Source organism: Balaenoptera acutorostrata, chromosome 16 (assembly GCF_949987535.1).
Source record: "Balaenoptera acutorostrata chromosome 16, mBalAcu1.1, whole genome shotgun sequence".
Classification (NCBI taxonomy): domain Eukaryota; kingdom Metazoa; phylum Chordata; class Mammalia; order Artiodactyla; family Balaenopteridae; genus Balaenoptera; species Balaenoptera acutorostrata.
Window position 1 is genome coordinate 12350917 of NC_080079.1, and position 16164 is coordinate 12367080.

The 16164-nt window shown below is 46.0% G+C and overlaps 2 protein-coding genes and 1 pseudogene across 2 annotated transcripts in view; 2 read left to right on the forward strand and 1 right to left on the reverse strand.

The window, feature by feature from the left end:
* EIF3A (eukaryotic translation initiation factor 3 subunit A) overlaps positions 1 to 6740 on the forward strand; it is a 32293-nt gene extending 25553 nt beyond the window's left edge. The window contains exons 19-22 of the mRNA XM_007173174.3: positions 376 to 1091; positions 3506 to 3731; positions 4445 to 4626; positions 5498 to 6740. Of these exons, the coding sequence (XP_007173236.2) occupies positions 376 to 1091; positions 3506 to 3731; positions 4445 to 4626; positions 5498 to 5727 (1354 nt within the window). The 3' untranslated portion in view covers positions 5728 to 6740. The remainder of the gene's footprint in view (positions 1 to 375; positions 1092 to 3505; positions 3732 to 4444; positions 4627 to 5497) is intronic.
* Positions 6741 to 6853: 113 nt separating this feature from the next.
* Positions 6854 to 9309, forward strand: LOC103004201 (voltage-dependent anion-selective channel protein 2-like; annotated as a pseudogene).
* Positions 9310 to 11172: 1863 nt separating this feature from the next.
* NANOS1 (nanos C2HC-type zinc finger 1) lies at positions 11173 to 13001 on the reverse strand. Its single transcript, XM_007173352.2, has one exon. It carries the CDS (start codon positions 12710 to 12712, stop codon positions 11843 to 11845), a length of 870 nt encoding a protein of 289 aa, XP_007173414.2. The 5' UTR covers positions 12713 to 13001; the 3' UTR covers positions 11173 to 11842.
* Between the last annotated feature and the right edge of the window lie 3163 nt (positions 13002 to 16164).

The following is a 16164-nucleotide window of genomic DNA, read 5'->3' on the forward strand; positions in this document are numbered from 1 at the left end:
AAATATCTTGGGAAATATGTGCTTCAGTTTTGTTTTTTTTTTAATTCCCTAAACTAATAGTATTGAGGTTAGAGTAAGAATGAACAGTTGCATAACATTTTTCTCATCGTTTTGAAAGCTTGTAGTAATAGATTTAGAAATTGCTAAGGTATTCCTCATAAAGTGCAGATACCTTTTAAAGGCACTTGTCTGCTTATTGGTTTAATTGTTGATGTAAGATTTTGTGTTGTTTTTTAGTGGAACATAATCTTTTAGGAGTAGGATTAATGAATTTAGACTGAAGTGATTTTTAGAAGTGAGTAACATCACTCCCAAAAAGATCACCTGCTTTTAAGAAAATTTACTCTTAAAGATGTTTGGCTTGTTACTCTGTAGGGAGTGGAGACGTGGAGAAGGGCGGGATGAAGAGAGGCCTCAAAGAAGAGATGAAGATCGACCAAGGCGTTCGGGGGATGATGAAGAGAGAGAGTCCTCTCTTAGACCAGACGATGATCGGGTTCCCCGGCGTGGCATGGATGACGACAGAGGCCCAAGACGTGGTCCTGATGAAGATAGGTTCTCTCGCCGAGGGACAGACGATGACCGGCCTTCTTGGCGTAATGCAGATGACGACAGGCCTCCCAGACGAATTGGCGATGAAGACAGGGGTGTCTGGCGTCAGGCGGATGATGACAGACCACCTAGACGAGGACTGGATGAGGACAGAGGAAGCTGGCGAACAGCTGATGAGGACAGAGGACCTAGGCGTGGGATGGATGAGGACCGGGGTCTGCGCCGAGGAGGTGCGGATGAGGAGAGGTCATCCTGGCGGAACGCTGATGACGATCGTCCCAGGCGGGGCATGGATGACGACCGGGGTCCCAGGCGTGGGTTGGATGACGATCGAGGACCTTGGCGGAATACCGACGATGATAGATTTTCCAGGCGCAGTGCAGATGATGACAGATTTTCCAGGCGCGGTGCAGATGATGACAGGGGGCCTTGGAGAAACACGGATGATGATCGGATCTCAAGACGGGCTGATGATGATCGGATTCCTAGAAGGGGTGATGACTCAAGACCTGGTCCCTGGAGACCGTTTGTCAAACCAGGTAAAATTCTGGTATTCAAGAAACCAGATTGGATGCTTTATAGATGTAATCTGCTTGATGTGTTTGCAAATACAACGTGAAATTCTACACCAGCTAATCTCCACTGTTCTGTAGAGAATAGCAAGTTATTTCAAACAAGGAGCTCAGATCTCAGGTGACAAATTACAGTTTGATTGTTAAGTAAGAAGTGTTCTTTTCAACTGAAAAAAGTGAAATTTTAACAGATTTATGACAGAGGTTGGGCTGTATTACTACTATTTTTAGATAAACTGGTCTTTTATCTTTCCTTGAATATTTCTGCAGTGACTTTTATGTCAAAAGCTTGCCTCTGAGATCTTTCACACCAAAACAAATAGCTTCACCCCCTTTTCTGCTTTAGTGATATATGCACTTTGTTTTCCTTCTTCCTTATTGACTGCTTCTTTGAGGTCCCTTCCTTCTGTACCCATCCTTAAGTATCGGTGTTCTTCAGGTTCTGTCCTGGACTAGCCTCCTCATATAAATAATGAAAAACAAAATATACTTAACTAAACATTTGTCTGTACTCTTGCCAACCATGGGATTATGTTCATGAGAGGAGCCCATTTCTTTACTTTGTCAGACTTAGGCCTGCTCATCCTTTCATACTTTTTATTATTCTTGAGTAATGTATACAGGTCTGTGACTTCTGTTACTGTCTTCTCCAGATGACTTCTCCCCTTACCTTCAGACCTGTGTTTCCAACTTTATATCGCACCTGTAAGTGTTACTGACACTTCCAACGCAACCCATCAAAAGTGAACCCCCTCTTCTCCAGTACACGTACACACACACACACACACACACACACACACACTTCAGGGGCACCACTGTCCATCTAATTGTATAAGATGGGAGTTCTTTGCTGTTTCATCCTTTTTCTTAATATCTTTTCGGTAACCATTGTAATTTGTTCTAAATGCAAATTTGAGCAGCTTCCTGCCCTTTATCCTTAGTGGTTTCTGTGGCATACTTGTGTTCTCACTTCATTCCACTGTGAAGCTTTGTGACTTTGGGAAAGCCACCTAACTTTTCTGTGCCTTGTGTAAAATGGGGATAACAGTATAGTAGATTCTCATTAATTCCTGATAGTTATGTAATATAAAGTCAGTGAATACTGAACCATTGCTCTTAAGGGAAGTACCAGGTTAGGTTTCTGTGAGCCCTCTGGTCAGTTTTTCAACCAGTCAACACATAACCTTGTTTTATTTTTCTGTTTAAAGACACTTTATTTAATGTATATTATTGATGCATTAGCATTGAACTTATGGCCAACAGCACTGTAACTCATTCCTGAAAGAAGCTTATCTAACACATGTATTTTTTCCCTAAGACGTATCCATTGCCTTCTTGTGCTTGGGACTGCTGGGGGGTAGGGCTGGTGGCGCACTTAAAAACTGAAATCGCCAACAAAAAGCACAAAAATGTGAAAATGTGGCACTAACTAGATCACCAAAAGGCTACTTGTTTAAAGTAGGAGAACTGCAGCAAGAAGACGGCATTGTCTTGTTTGACCTCAGCTGACAACAGGCCCGTCAGGCGACTCAAATATTTCGTCACTCTGTATGTGTCTGCGAGCGACTTGTAAAAGTGCTAGAGTATTAATTTTGGGATTATAGATTTTAGCAAGTAGCAAATTAGCAAGTATGGAATAATCTAGTTAGCTCAGTGCTATGGGTAGGATTGAGTGAGCTAATACAGGCAGAGGCTTTAGACTAGTTCTGTGGCACACAGTGATATAAATGTTAGTGACTAGTAATTATTAGCCTTGCAGCTGTAATACATTTTCATTGAAATCTCTGCTTCCTTTGGTTTCTTTTTGTGTGTGCATGCGTATGTGTGTGTACATGTATATATTGTTTCTAGATTTGGACATCCCATGGCTAAGTGTGAGATATTGAGCAGGGCCAAAGGATTTATCCTTATCTCAGGACTTTTTACGGGTGGTAAATGGTGGGGGGCATGAATGTGAAAGGAAAGAGTCTTTAGTTAGAAAGGTTTTGAAAATGTTGCAAGGTATAAATGAACTAGTAATTGGGGTTCTGCCTCTCAGAGATCTAGATCCTACCCCTCACCCTTTGTTTTCTGCTTAAATGAGTTGTCTTTACCGTCAGAACAGATTTTTATACCTGAAATCTCTGCATATGGAACATTTAACCTAGGCTATAAATAAAGTTCCTATATGTTATATGTTAGAAAAAAATAATAGGTAGTCATAAATAGGAGTTGGTGGTTCCATGAAATGAGGTAAATGAATTTAGTTGGTTTTTTAAAAATGAGGTAGAGTGTCCTAAATTAATTAGCATTTGTAATGGTGATGGATTAACATCAAGATTCATGGCTGCCAATCTGTTTCTTGAGTGGAAATTTTTTTTTTCTCTTTTTTAAAAACATAGGTGGATGGAGAGAGAAAGAAAAAGCCAGAGAAGAGAGTTGGGGTCCACCTCGAGAATCGAGACCATCAGAAGACCGTGAATGGGATAGGGAAAAAGAGAGAGACCGAGATAATCAAGATCGCGATGAGAACGACAGGGACCCGGAGAGAGAAAGAGACAGAGAGAGGGAGAGGGAGAGGGACAGAGAGAGAGATGGGGATCGCGAGGACCGCTTCAGACGGCCGAGGTTTGATATTCTAATTAAAAGAAGTGCCTGTGGCATTACACTTAGGATTCTTTTAATGCTCTCTTATGCATTCCCAACTGTTTTTGAAAAATGGTGCTCATCCCCTTCCCTCCCCCCAGTTTATCTAGTAGAATCATAGTGTAGATTTAAAAAAATTTAGAGGTCATGTTAATTGAACCAGTTCCCTCTCTACAGAGTGAGGACCTGGAGGCTGGAGCTGTGTGGCTGGCTGTGGGCTGTGTAGCTCTATGGCAGTGGAACCAGTCGAGGTTCTTCACTGCCAATTGCTTTTCCCTTGTGGTTGAGGTCAGTTTATTGCCTTTAAATTATTAAAAGCCTCTTTACTTTTATTAGTAGTAAGAATTCTAGCTTACTTCCTCTGGTCAAAGTGGCTTTGTACTAATCTAGACCGGTACAGTTCAGTACAGTTTCCTGCAAGGATGAAAATGTCCTGTATATGTAATGTTCATATGGTAACCAGCAGTCACATTCGACTGTTGAGCATTTGGAATGAGTAATGAGTACTGTGTTGGACAGTGCAGAGCCAGGTGTTCTCATTTGACCTCCATGCCTGAGGCATCAGTTTGAGGTCAAGTCACGAGTTTAAACTTTATTCCTGTTATTATTTGCTAACTTGGATATGATATATTCACTTAAAATTAACCCGTAGAGTCTAATGACAGAACGTAACGTGTCGTTTTGAATGGCTACAGGGATGAAGCTGGCTGGAGAAGAGGACCAGCTGAAGAATCTTCAAGCTGGAGAGATGCAAGTCGTCGTGACGATAGGGATCGGGATGACCGCCGTCGTGAGAGAGATGAGCGCCGTGATCTAAGAGAAAGACGAGATGACAGAGACCGAAGAGGACCTCCTCTCAGACCAGAGCGTGAGGAAGGTAGAGATGTTCTTTCTGTATGACCGCTGAACACTGGAGAGCCGTAATATATGAGGGAATTCGGGGTTTTGCTATGTCTTAAATGTGTATGAACACCAGAAACAAGATGGACAAGTAGATCTTTTATTTCATTTAGAGTTCAAGGTTCTCACAAACTTACTCACTGGTTGCTTTGTGAAGTTTAGCTCATCTTTAAATTCAAAGTATAGTAGTAGACTAATTCAGTGGTGTAGTAAGCAATACCTATATTGATTTTACAAAAAGAGTTTATTTTATGTAAAGAAGGAAAAAAGTAAGGTCCTGGTAGATAAGCACAAAGTGTCAAACATTCTTTCTCTGGAATTGTAACAATGGAAGCTTTAGTGAAAAGTGCTTTGTTTAAAATGACCGTAGCACTTAAGTAGTTGCCTCACAAGCTTTTACTATTTGGTTTGTTACAACCAGATTGTAAGGGTATTTCTTCTTTGATAGTGGTAATGAAATACATTGTTTCATTTATTTGCTGTTAAATCTTCTTCAACAGGAGCCAAAAATCCTTTAAAAAATTTTTATTCAGCCAGATTTTTGTCACCTTATCCTAAATTTTAAAAAAAATTAGGACACTTCCCAGGCCGGTGATTTCTTTTTGCTTGCAAACTTATATTTCTAAGTCTGTATATTGTTTTAAAGGTTTTAAGAAATTGTATCAAAATGATTAAAGTGTATTTAGCTTTTATTGTTTGTTTGTTTTTTAAATGAAGATTCTCTATCACTATTTTCAGTAGAGAATTTCCGAGTAATTTGAGGCATTCCTTTTGCTTCAGCTCTGTTTAGTCTGAGCTAATAGCATACAGTACAAATTTATTCTCTCTCCTTTTTTTTAAATTAAAAGTAAGTTCTTGGAGACGTGCTGATGACAGGAAAGATGACCGGGCCGAAGAGCGGGATGCCCCTCGTCGTGTTCCTCCTGCGGCTCTTTCAAGAGATCGAGAGAGAGATCGAGACCGAGACAGAGAAGGTGAAAAAGAGAAGACCTCGTGGAGAGCTGAGAAAGATAGGGAATCTCTTCGTCGCACTAAAAATGAGACTGATGAAGATGGATGGACCACAGTACGACGTTAAGTCTCAAGATAATGTACTCAAACTCATGTCTTTACATAGGTTTGATGACATTCAAGGAAATATTATACTTGTGCTTCAACCAATCTAAATTGGACTCTTTAATGTCTCACCATAACACAAAAAGCATGAACTTGTATTAATCCTATGTAATAGGTTGATCATGCACCATATCCACAGAAGGTTGGAAAACCATGCCATTTTTTGGAATTTGAGGTGTTGCATTGTTTCATCAATCATTTGTTTACAAAAAAGAAAAACTAAAAAATAAATTTAAAATGGGAATTCTTCAGGTATTCAGTAACACCTGTATCTTGGTATAGAACTGATCTTTTTTCTTTTGATTTCGAAATACCTGATACTAATTTGGAATGAAGTAAGATTCTGTTATAGAAAATGTATTTGAAGACGCTAAAGCAGAGAGCTGAAACAATTCTCACACCACTAGTGGTTGAGACATACCTCTAGGTATTTTGAGGTATTTACTATTTACTAAATTTAGAAAGTTTTTAGGTTTACTGTAAGTGCAGTAAACATTACACACACCGGATACAGAGGAATTTTCGGTAGATTTTACTTGAGAGAAGGTGAGTATAAACCAATTTGCAGTCATTATTGTAATGACAAGAATACTGCTAAAGTGTGAATCCAAAACAGATACAGCTTTTAAATTTTAAAGCATTTGGTAAACTGTTGCTGAGTTTTTTCTGTTGCCAATAGCAAACCGCTTTTCCATTTATGGAGAATTCATGCCTTTCAAGCATTTTAAATATGACAATATTTATAAATGTGTGGTTTGGAGGAATTGTTTAAATTGTTTTTCCTAATTTCCTTTCTCTTCAGAATAGATTCTTTCACCAAGTAATTTGTAGTAATGACTGTGTTGACTTCAATTTTGGAGTGTAGTAGCTATGTTAAAGATTAACTATTTGGTCTTATTGAAGCCAACACAGAACTTGCTGCTGTGTTTTTTCTTCAATGATAAATAAAATACTTAGAGAATTTGTTTTAGTGTTGATCTGTGGTTACAGTCAAAGTGTTTTGTTTATAATGCTGAGCTTGCGTATTCAGTTGGGGTTTTTTTTAACTTGAGTTTTTACCAGTGCTGTTAAATTTCTCACTGTTGGGTATCAAAGAAAATAACCTAAATATAACAGAAAGCGAATGTGGCTAGGATGTTTCCACTAAAACGTCCTCCTCTGTTCCGTGACGATGAACCCCTTAGATTCCTTGTAAAGCTATCCTCTCTGTGAGTACGGTGTGTGTGCAGTGTACATCTTGGGTTTTCCCCTGAAATTAGAAAAATCATAATTGGTTTCACAGAATGTTAGTTGCAAATTTATAGTGGCTATAGGCACTTACATTCTTCCTGGTGTGAGTAGTGGTGAGAATTTCTGTTGGTATAGCCTTAAGGCTAGAAGAGGGAGTGTTGATGCTTTTTTAAAACTTAATCAGATGCAGCCTCTCCTTTTCGATGTTAACAATGATAGAAACCACTTTAGAGCTGCAGCCAGACCCCGAGCGAGCTGAGTGGACTCAGCTGCTAGCTGGGCGGCAGCGGCACATCCCCCTCCCTGCCAGGAGACCACCGGCTCACCTCTCCCCTTGGCCTCGCCATAGTGACCTACGGACAGAACTGCCCGCAGCCAATGTGTATTCCTCCATCATATGCTGACCTTGGCAAGGCTGCCAGAGATATTTTCAACCAAGGATTTGGTTTTGGGTTGGTGAAACTGGATGTGAAAACAAAGTCATGCAGTGGCGTGGAATTCTCAACATCTGGTTCATCTAACGCAGACACTGGTAAGGTTACCGGGACCTTGGAGACCAAATATAAATGGTGTGAGTGTGGTCTGACTTTCACAGAAAAGTGCAACACTGATAATACTCTGAAATCGCTCTTGAAGACCAGATTTGTCAAGGTTTGAAACTGACATTTGATACCACCTTTTCACCAAACAGGAAAGAAAAGTGGTAAAATCAAGTCTTCTTACAAGAGGGGATGTATAAACCTTGGTTGTGGTGTTGACTTTGATTTTGCTGGACTTGCAATCCACGGTTCAGCAGTCTTTGGTTATGAGGGCTGGCTTGCTGGGTACCAGATGACCTTTGATAGTGCCAAGTCAAAGCTGACAAGGAATAACCTTGCAGTGGGCTACAGGACTGGGGACTTCCAGCTACACACTAAGGTCAGTGATGGGCCAGAATTTGGAGGATCAGTTTATCAAAAAGTATGTGAAGATCTTGACACTTAAGTAAACCTTGCTTGGACATCAGGAACCAACTGCACTCGCTTTGGCATTGTAGCTAAATATCGTTTGGATCTCACTGCCTCCATTTCTGCAAAAGTCAACAACTCTAGTTTAGTTGGAATGGGCTACACTCAGACTCTGAGGCCTGGTGTGAAGCTTAAACTGTCTGCTCTGGTAGATGGGAAGAGCATTAATGCTGGGGGCCACAACCTTGGGCTTGCCCTGGAGCTGGAGGCTTTAATCCAGCTGAAAGAAACCTCTGGGAATGGATATCAGAAGACATGGCCTTAATATATTTCCAGTGTGACCAGCAGGCTTCCCCTGCCTCCACCCAGGAAGGTGATCAAAACAAAGGATGATCTAAAGAGCTGTTTTAAATACTTAGGCAGTTACTTGTTAGCTGGTTTCTAGTTGAATTGGTTATCTAGTTACCAATGCTGCAGTCGTGCAGTCACCTATACATTATTTAAATGTATTTAACTGTTAAATGCGCTACCCACCAATAATGAAATAGACCTTTATGAAAACTGTGAAAAAAAAACACTTTAAAAAACATTTTTCTTAATATCTGGATTTCAAACAAGTGAAAGTCTTAAAAGGTCCTCTTTTGTGAGGAGAGGGTCTTTCCTTTTGTACCAAGTGAAAAAACTTGGGGCAGTAACCTGCTCTGTCTTAAGTTACTAGAACAGGACTGTACCTGGGCCATCACAGATCGGCTGCAGCAGATTCATTTACGCTGATTTGTTTAGATGAGTTACAGATGAGTGTCTGATAGTTACGTTTCCAGGCTAGTCTGCAAACCACCCTTCCTGCCCAGACCCTTTTCCAGACGTCCTGTTCTCCCAAGTCCTTTGTCCTGGGTATTGGAATCAGAGCACAGGATATAAAGGCAGAAGAGTCTGCAGCTGCTTGGGATCCTGCTCTCCAGTTTCCACTGTCAAGGCCTCACAACCTCACCCCGCCCCCAGTGCTTATTCACAGGTGTCAAAGGAAAGCTGAACGACCCACCTACTCACTGTCTTCCATGTTGCCAGTGGTTTCTGCATTTTTAGATGGGGATGTTATTGCTGTCAATATGGATGGGTCTGAGGGCAGAGACAGCGGCCCAAAAAAGACTCGACATCCTAGTAGTTACCCATAGTGGCTACCAGGAGGAGGTTGGCACCTATATGGTGTGGCATGATTTGGCTGTAGACTGATTCATGATTTCATAAGTCTAACTGAAATATACAGGAAATTAATGGAATGTTCATACTGTAGCTAAGAACAGATTAGAAAATTAGGACTAACACTGAAACTTTCTTTGAAGTACATGTGTATTTGTGGTATAATTTTAAAATATAAAGCAGTCTGTGCCTGCACAGTTGGTGAAGCTCTTTTGAGGATTCCATACTTTTTTTTTTTTTTTGGCCAAGTATGCAGTCTGTTCTTAGGAAAACAAGTAATTTCGTCACACTACTGTGGGTACTTTTTAACACTTCAAAAAATTGGGTTTCTTTTACCCTAAATTTAGCTTTTCAAGTGTCTAAAACATGTTTCAGATCGAGAGTTGCTTTTAAATGTATTAGCGTGGTTAGTAAACTTTTCATAAGAGATCTCTACAAAACTACTGATATTCCCTGTTCATGCTTAAAATACTGGGAGTTAAAGTTAGCTGGAGAACAGGCAAGTTTGGGGGGCTGATACGGTTAAGTCACCTTCTTAACCATATCTTCCGGTCTGGAGAATGCACCCCTCAGTTAATAATGACTCTTGAAAAGGTACAATTAGAGCAGTGGCAAGAGGTAACAGGAATTCATGTTGACCTGAAAACTCCTTAAAAAGCAAGTCTAATTTAAACTGGTATGTCTTCTAGCAAAACTGAAGAAAATAAGTTAATTTCATGGTTTTATTAAGCTACTTGAGTTCAGGCCGAGTCAAGTGGATTATTTTTTCCTGACCAACAAATCGTCCCGTCCATCCCCCGCCCATGCACCTTCCTTTGACCAATAAACGCTCATAGCTATCCCCCAGTGTTATTTACGGCAGCTTCAAAGTATGTTCAAATCAGGCAAATTTGCTGCGGAGGAAGTTAGTTGTTTACCATGAAAGCAGTCTAATTTTTTTTTTATAAGGTTTAATTCATTTATTTATGGCTGTGCTGGGTCCTCGTTTCTGTGCGAAGGCTCTCTCCAGTCGCGGCAAGCGGGGGCCACCCTTCATCATGGTGCGCGGGCCTCTCACCACTGCGGCCTCTCATTGCGGAGCACAGGCTCCAGACGCTCAGGCTCAGCAATTGTGGCTCACAGGCCCAGTTGCTCCGCGGCATGCGGGATCTTCCGAGACCAGGGCTCGAACCCGTGTCCCCTGCACTGGCAGGCAGACCCTCAACCACTGCGCCACCAGGGAAGCCCCTAATTTTTAATAATGTAGCTAAGCTCTCCTGGAACCTCTATAGACTAAATCTCTGGCTGGTATTTTCAGATAGTGATTTTATACATTTCAGATGACTTCATCTCAATTCATTTCCATTTTTGCCTTCTATGTCTGTCCTGATGGTAGATATGGTGTGGTGCTCACTACAGTGGATTTGAAAATGAGGGCGGGAGGTTAAAGTAGGAGTCAAGCACCTTTGCTAAGGATTAGATTTAATCTCATTTATGGATAACTGGTGGGATTCCAGAAAGAGAAGGGTAATCTTCCAGTGAGAATGGGAACATGAGAGGCTGTGTTCCTTGTCTCCCGCCCCCCCCAATAGTTCCTTTAATTAGTGCTTATACCAGTTTGAGGACTGCCTGTGATGCCTAAAGCCAACATAGCCCAGAGTGGAACCTTCCTGAACCCAGGTTATTACACTGACTTTCTAGAGCTCAAAGGATTCCATCTTATATTTAGTTTGAGAGGCAACAGCTGGAATGAGCTTTCCACTGTTTAGGAACCCTGAAATTGAGCAATTCAGACAGAGTGAATACTGCTCCCCTTTGATCTGAAGGATGACAAATGTTTTGAAAAACTGGAATGGGGTGGGGGGCATAGACAAAAGGCCAAGTACCAGAGTTAAAGGCAAGATTAATGAATTAACATACTGTTACTGTATAAATGCACAAGTTTTTTTAAACAGCACCATTTTCAAGTGTATACACAACATTATAACTTGGCACGACTTTTAAAGGTGGAAAACGCTAGTTGCTTGTTTAGTAATAAAAGATCTGGTACATAAAAGGATAAGGAGCTGCTGTATTCTACCTGCTACATCCAGCTAGGACAGAAACAAGCCACAAGGAGGGAACACCCACCCAAACTAATACTGGAAAGTTTACTAAGCCTCCACTTAATGATGCTACCAGGCCGGGGGTTTGCTTCGCCTGGAATTATAACTGATTAAGGACAACAGAAATATTACTTGTTTCAAACAATAAAAGTCATTTTGCTGACATTCCATAAAATCGCCAGTTCAGTTCAGTTAAGAGGCTTTTAAAAAAATATTCTAGACCTAGTAAAGTGCCTCCATTCATAAAATTAAACATCCAAGATTAGATGGAGACAATTTCATACTGATGCGCATCTAAAATAGGTCGACGTATAAATAAACAGCGCCTCTAAGTTGCCACATTTCAGTTAGCGGAATACCCAGCCTTCACCGTCTGGATGTGCACAAACTAGAGATAAATCAAGACTTTAGCGTCTACTCTCAACCGCTCTTCGACAGGAAAGTACTCAGTACCGTCGGCTTCCTTTGAGAAAAACAAGACGACATCCCAAGTTGAGCCAACTGCTGAGCTCCATGCTCCCCAGCAGCAAGGGAGAGTGCGCAGACCAAATACGAGAGTGGGCAGGCGGCGACCCTGGTGGCGTCAGGTGGCAGCAGCAGACCGGAGCCCGGGTCCTCAACGCAGCTTCTTGCCGGGCAGGCCGTCCCTGGCGCTGCGCGGCGGCGGGCGGGCGGCGGGCGGCGGCGGCACTTTGGACAGCGGGCAGTACTTGATGGTGTGTGCGTTGTCGCCGCTGGCGCCGCACAGGGGGCACGTGTAGCGGCGCAGCACAGGGCACAGCACTCGCCCGTCGGGTCCCTTCAGGATGTGGGTGGTGTAGAGCGCCACCGCCTCCTTGTTGTTCCGGCAGAACACGCACACCTGCAGCTCGGGCTTGAGCAGCCGGGCGGCGGCCGCCCCGGAGGCGGCGTGCAGCCTGGGCTCAGCCGCCCACGCCGCGGCCCGCTCCTCGCGCGGCGCCACTTCGGCGGTGGCAGCAGCGGCGGGCGCGCAGCCCAGCAGCACGGCGGCGGCGCGACCAGCGAACGGGCTCAACTCGGCGAAACGCTCCTCCAGCAGCCCGGCCTCGGCGGGGTCCGCGCACAGCTCCAGCGTGCGCAGCTCCAGCGCGCCCCCCAGGTAGCGGCCCCGGGATCCCAGCTCGTCGCTGTCGTCGTCGTCGTCGTCGTAGTCGGGCGGCCCCAGCGCGGGCCCCAGTGTCCCGGGCCCGGCCCCAGCGTGGGGGGAGCAGCACGACGAGGAAGAAGAAGAGGGCGGGGAGCCGTCGCCGCCGCCGTCCCCGCCGCGGGCGCAGCCGAAGCGCGGCTCGCCGTCCACCGCCTTGGTGATGAGCGTGGCGAGCCCCAGGTAGTCGTTCCACGAGCTGAAGGGCTGCGGGTGCACCGGGCGCTGGGAGCTCACGTAGCGGGCGCTGGGCACGAGCGCCATGGGCGGGGGGGCACGGCCGCGGCGGGGCGAGCGGGGCGCCCAAGGGAAAGCCTCCATGGGCGGGCTGCGGGACGCGCGCGCCGCCTCCCCACCGCCGGCGCAGGCCGGACGGAAGGGACGCGCCGAGCCTGCCCGCCGGCCTGCCTCGGGGTGGGGCCGCCTCGCCGCCTTTTATCCGGCCCCGCTCCTCCCCGCCCCCGGCTTCGTCGCCTCAGCCCTGCCCCCTGCCCTCCCCCGCCCCGGCCACCTCGCCCACCTCGCCCGTGCCCCGGACCGAGGCGGAGCGGAGGCGGACGCGCCGGGGGCGGGCGGGCGGGCAGGCAGGCAGTGAGCGCGCTCCGCTTTGGCCCGCGCGGCTCCCGCGCCCCACGCGCTGCGCCAGCCTCGCCAGCTGCGGGGCGGCTTTCATTCTGGGAGTGGGCGGGCGAGGCGCCGCCTCGGGCCGCTGCGCTAATTGGCTGCCGACCTGAGCCCCCTGCGCCACGGGCGCCGCTCCGGACGCTGATTGGTGAATCGGGGGAGGGGACGTGCCCTACCGCGCAGCTGGGAGGGGAGGGGAAAGTAGGGGAGAGGAGTACGGGAGGGGCGGCTGCTCGGGCCCGCCTTCGCCTTCGCCTTCGCCTTGTTCCCTCGGTTTGGAACCGATGACCAGGCCTGGATCTCCCTCGGCCTGGTGGTGAGACCCACTTCCCAGCCCTTAGTGCCCTGGGCTAGCCTTCTGAGAAACCCCTTCTTTCCTCTCTCCTTCTCACCAGCATCGGCAGGAAAAGACGTGGGGAGGCAAGACTTGGCGCGACCTAAGGATGCAGTTTTTAAGTCAGAGCAGCCTAGCAATCAAGTAACTTCCGTTTGCACAGCGTTTTGGAGAGCTTTCAACTGGGTGAAATCCTCGCAGAAAACTCAGAGAGGTTCAGAGAGGTTTTGGTTCTTGCCTAGTAAGTAGTGGAAGGACGCAGGACTTTCCCACAGCACGACGTACCTCCCAACAGGTGTTCCGAGACTAGGTGGCCATTCGCTGGTGACAGGTGGGGATGCGGGCTGGGCCAGATAACCTTCCGGCCTTAGGACAGTGATTGGTGTGTGTGTGTGTGTGTGTGTGTGTGTGTGTGTGTGTGTGTGTGTGTGTGTGTGTGTGTGTGTGTGTGTGTGTGTGTGTGTGTGTGTGTGTGTGTGTGTGTGTGTGTGTAGCTCCCCACGCTCCCTGCCTCACCCCCAACCCCGGGTCAGGGGGCTGTATTAAAATCTGAGGTGTATGTGCAATTTGAATAACACAGCGTATTCAGCGTCACAGTTGAATACTTTGAAATGAATAAAAAAATTTTTCTAAAAAATTGGAAAATAAATCAGAAGACTTGATTAGGTGGCTGCAAGGTGGTTATGTCCTTCCCAGGAGAAGCAGCAATACATTTTTTAAAAAGATGGAAAGTAGGAAAGGTATTAGCTGCTGGGAGGATTCTTTTTTTTTTTTTTGGGGGGGGGAGGATTCTTGTAGGGTACTGTGGGACAGGGAAAACGCCTCCTCTGGTGGCTAAGCTGGCAGGCAGTGTTGGCTTCATGGGGCAGGGCAGGGTTTTCCTTCCTCTCTCTGGAGGAGCTGTGGCTATTGAAACAAGGACTGGGAGGCTGGTGTTGCAGCCGTCATTAGCGGTCATTAGGCTATGCTTATGGGTCTGGCTGCGCCCAGCAGGTTTAGAATAGCCCAGGAGGGGATGCCCAGAACCTAGCGCTGGCACAGGTTAACGTTAGAATGAATGAGTGAGTCAGAATGTTAGCAGTGGAAGGGATCTTTGGGATCATTCACTCCGATCTTACTTTACAGATGAAGAAAATGAGACCCAGAGAAGAGAAGGGCTCCTTTAAGGTCACATGGTGAATTTGTCACAGCCAGAACTAGGACTCAGGCCTCTTCATGACTGGCATGGTGGCCTTCCCACTATATCATGGAACCTGAAGGTATTTCAGACTTTGTGCATGCATCAGCAGAAATCTAGTGTAGCACACAGGGAAAACTAGAAGAAGAGAAGTGAGATGGGGCCTTGTGCCTTTGGCGTGGGCCCCTGCCCTCAGGAACAATCCAGAGGCCACGTAGCAGGCATGGGGAAGGCCTTGAGGTGGTAATGTGATGCCTGTTCTGGCCACCTGTCTACGTGTGGGGTGGAAGATATGTTTTTCAGTCTCTTCCTCACCTACTACTCCCTAACAGTTAAGTCCCCAAACCAGGCAGTGATATTCTGCACTTGCCAACCCAGTTCCTTTTCCAAGTTTGTGTTGGCACTCAAGTTAAAAAGCTATTCCTTTATTTCCTCCCGTCTCCCACCAAAAATAAATAAAAGGGCCCAGATGGCGTGGGGCTCCTGCAGAAGTGTGGCGGGTTTGCTGACACTGAACTCCGAGCTCTTACCACGAGAACGCTGGCCCCCAGAGTGGTATGAAGAATATTATTCTATAAATGGAAAATTCCTGCAGCCTGCATACTTGCAAGGTATGCAGGCTTTTCAAGTTCTGAAGACTGGAGCTACCATTCTGAGAAAAACTTCTGCAAGGAAAGTTTAAAACCGCCAGCTGCCGGGCCCAGTCCGCCTTGGTCAGGCCAAAGAGAGGCTGGCAAATAAGCGAGGCCTTCTTTCCTCCCTCCCATGATTTTTTAGCCCTTGTGGTTTTGCAAGGGGAATAAACACTTTTAAGTGAACATGAATGGAAACAAATGCCTTGATTCGGAGCTACAGCCTGGGTGGGTGGGTTGTGGTGATTGTGAGATAGATGCCCTGGAGAGAAGTGAAAGGATGCTCACGTGTCCTGGGGGCCTGGCTCCGTGCTCTTTCCCTAGGCTGCTCACCTTGTCTGCTGTTGGCCTTGCCCACAGTAGGTGTTTTGCCCTGAAAGAATGTCTGGAAGTGGAGGCCAAGTTCATAAAGGCTTTTTTTTTTTGGCGGGTGACACCCTGGGCCTCAGTACACTGTCAGTGACCGCAGAAAGGCTGGAGTGGCTGCCTGGTCCAGCTCTAGGGTAAATCAGCAGTTACTTTTGTCACCAAGCACAGGCCTCAGATGAGCTCTCCAGCTCTCTTTGAGGCAGTGGAACTGACTTCTGAGATGTTCTTAGATGCTCCGATAGATGAAGTCTGACTGCCTTTTTGTTCCCTTTGCAGAAGTCTGGAATGAAACGGAAAGAGTCAGACTGTGACAGTGTCTTCGAGGGATACCTTCAGATTGATGGAAGCAGGAAGGCAGATCAGGATGGGCCTCATCTCAGAGGTTAGACAGCGTTGCTCAGTTTCTTCTGGAACGGGGCCTGTGTGGCACAAGTCGGGCAGGGCAGGGGTGGGTGGTGGGGAGGGATGCTTGGGCTCTGAGTTTCCACCTCTCCACGTGGCCCCCAGCCGCCATCCTGGGCCATTTCCTTTGCTGGCAGCAGAACTGAACCATGAGAGGCAACACACAGACCTCAGGCGTCTTGAGGCTCTTCAGAAACATGAGGTCAGCCCTAGGGAATGAGGCAGCTTGGCGGGT

Coding starts and splice junctions, on each gene's coding strand:
- NANOS1 (XM_007173352.2), bottom strand. CDS start 12,712: ATGGAGGCTTTCCCTTGGGCGCCCCGCTCGCCCCGCCGCGGCCGTGCC.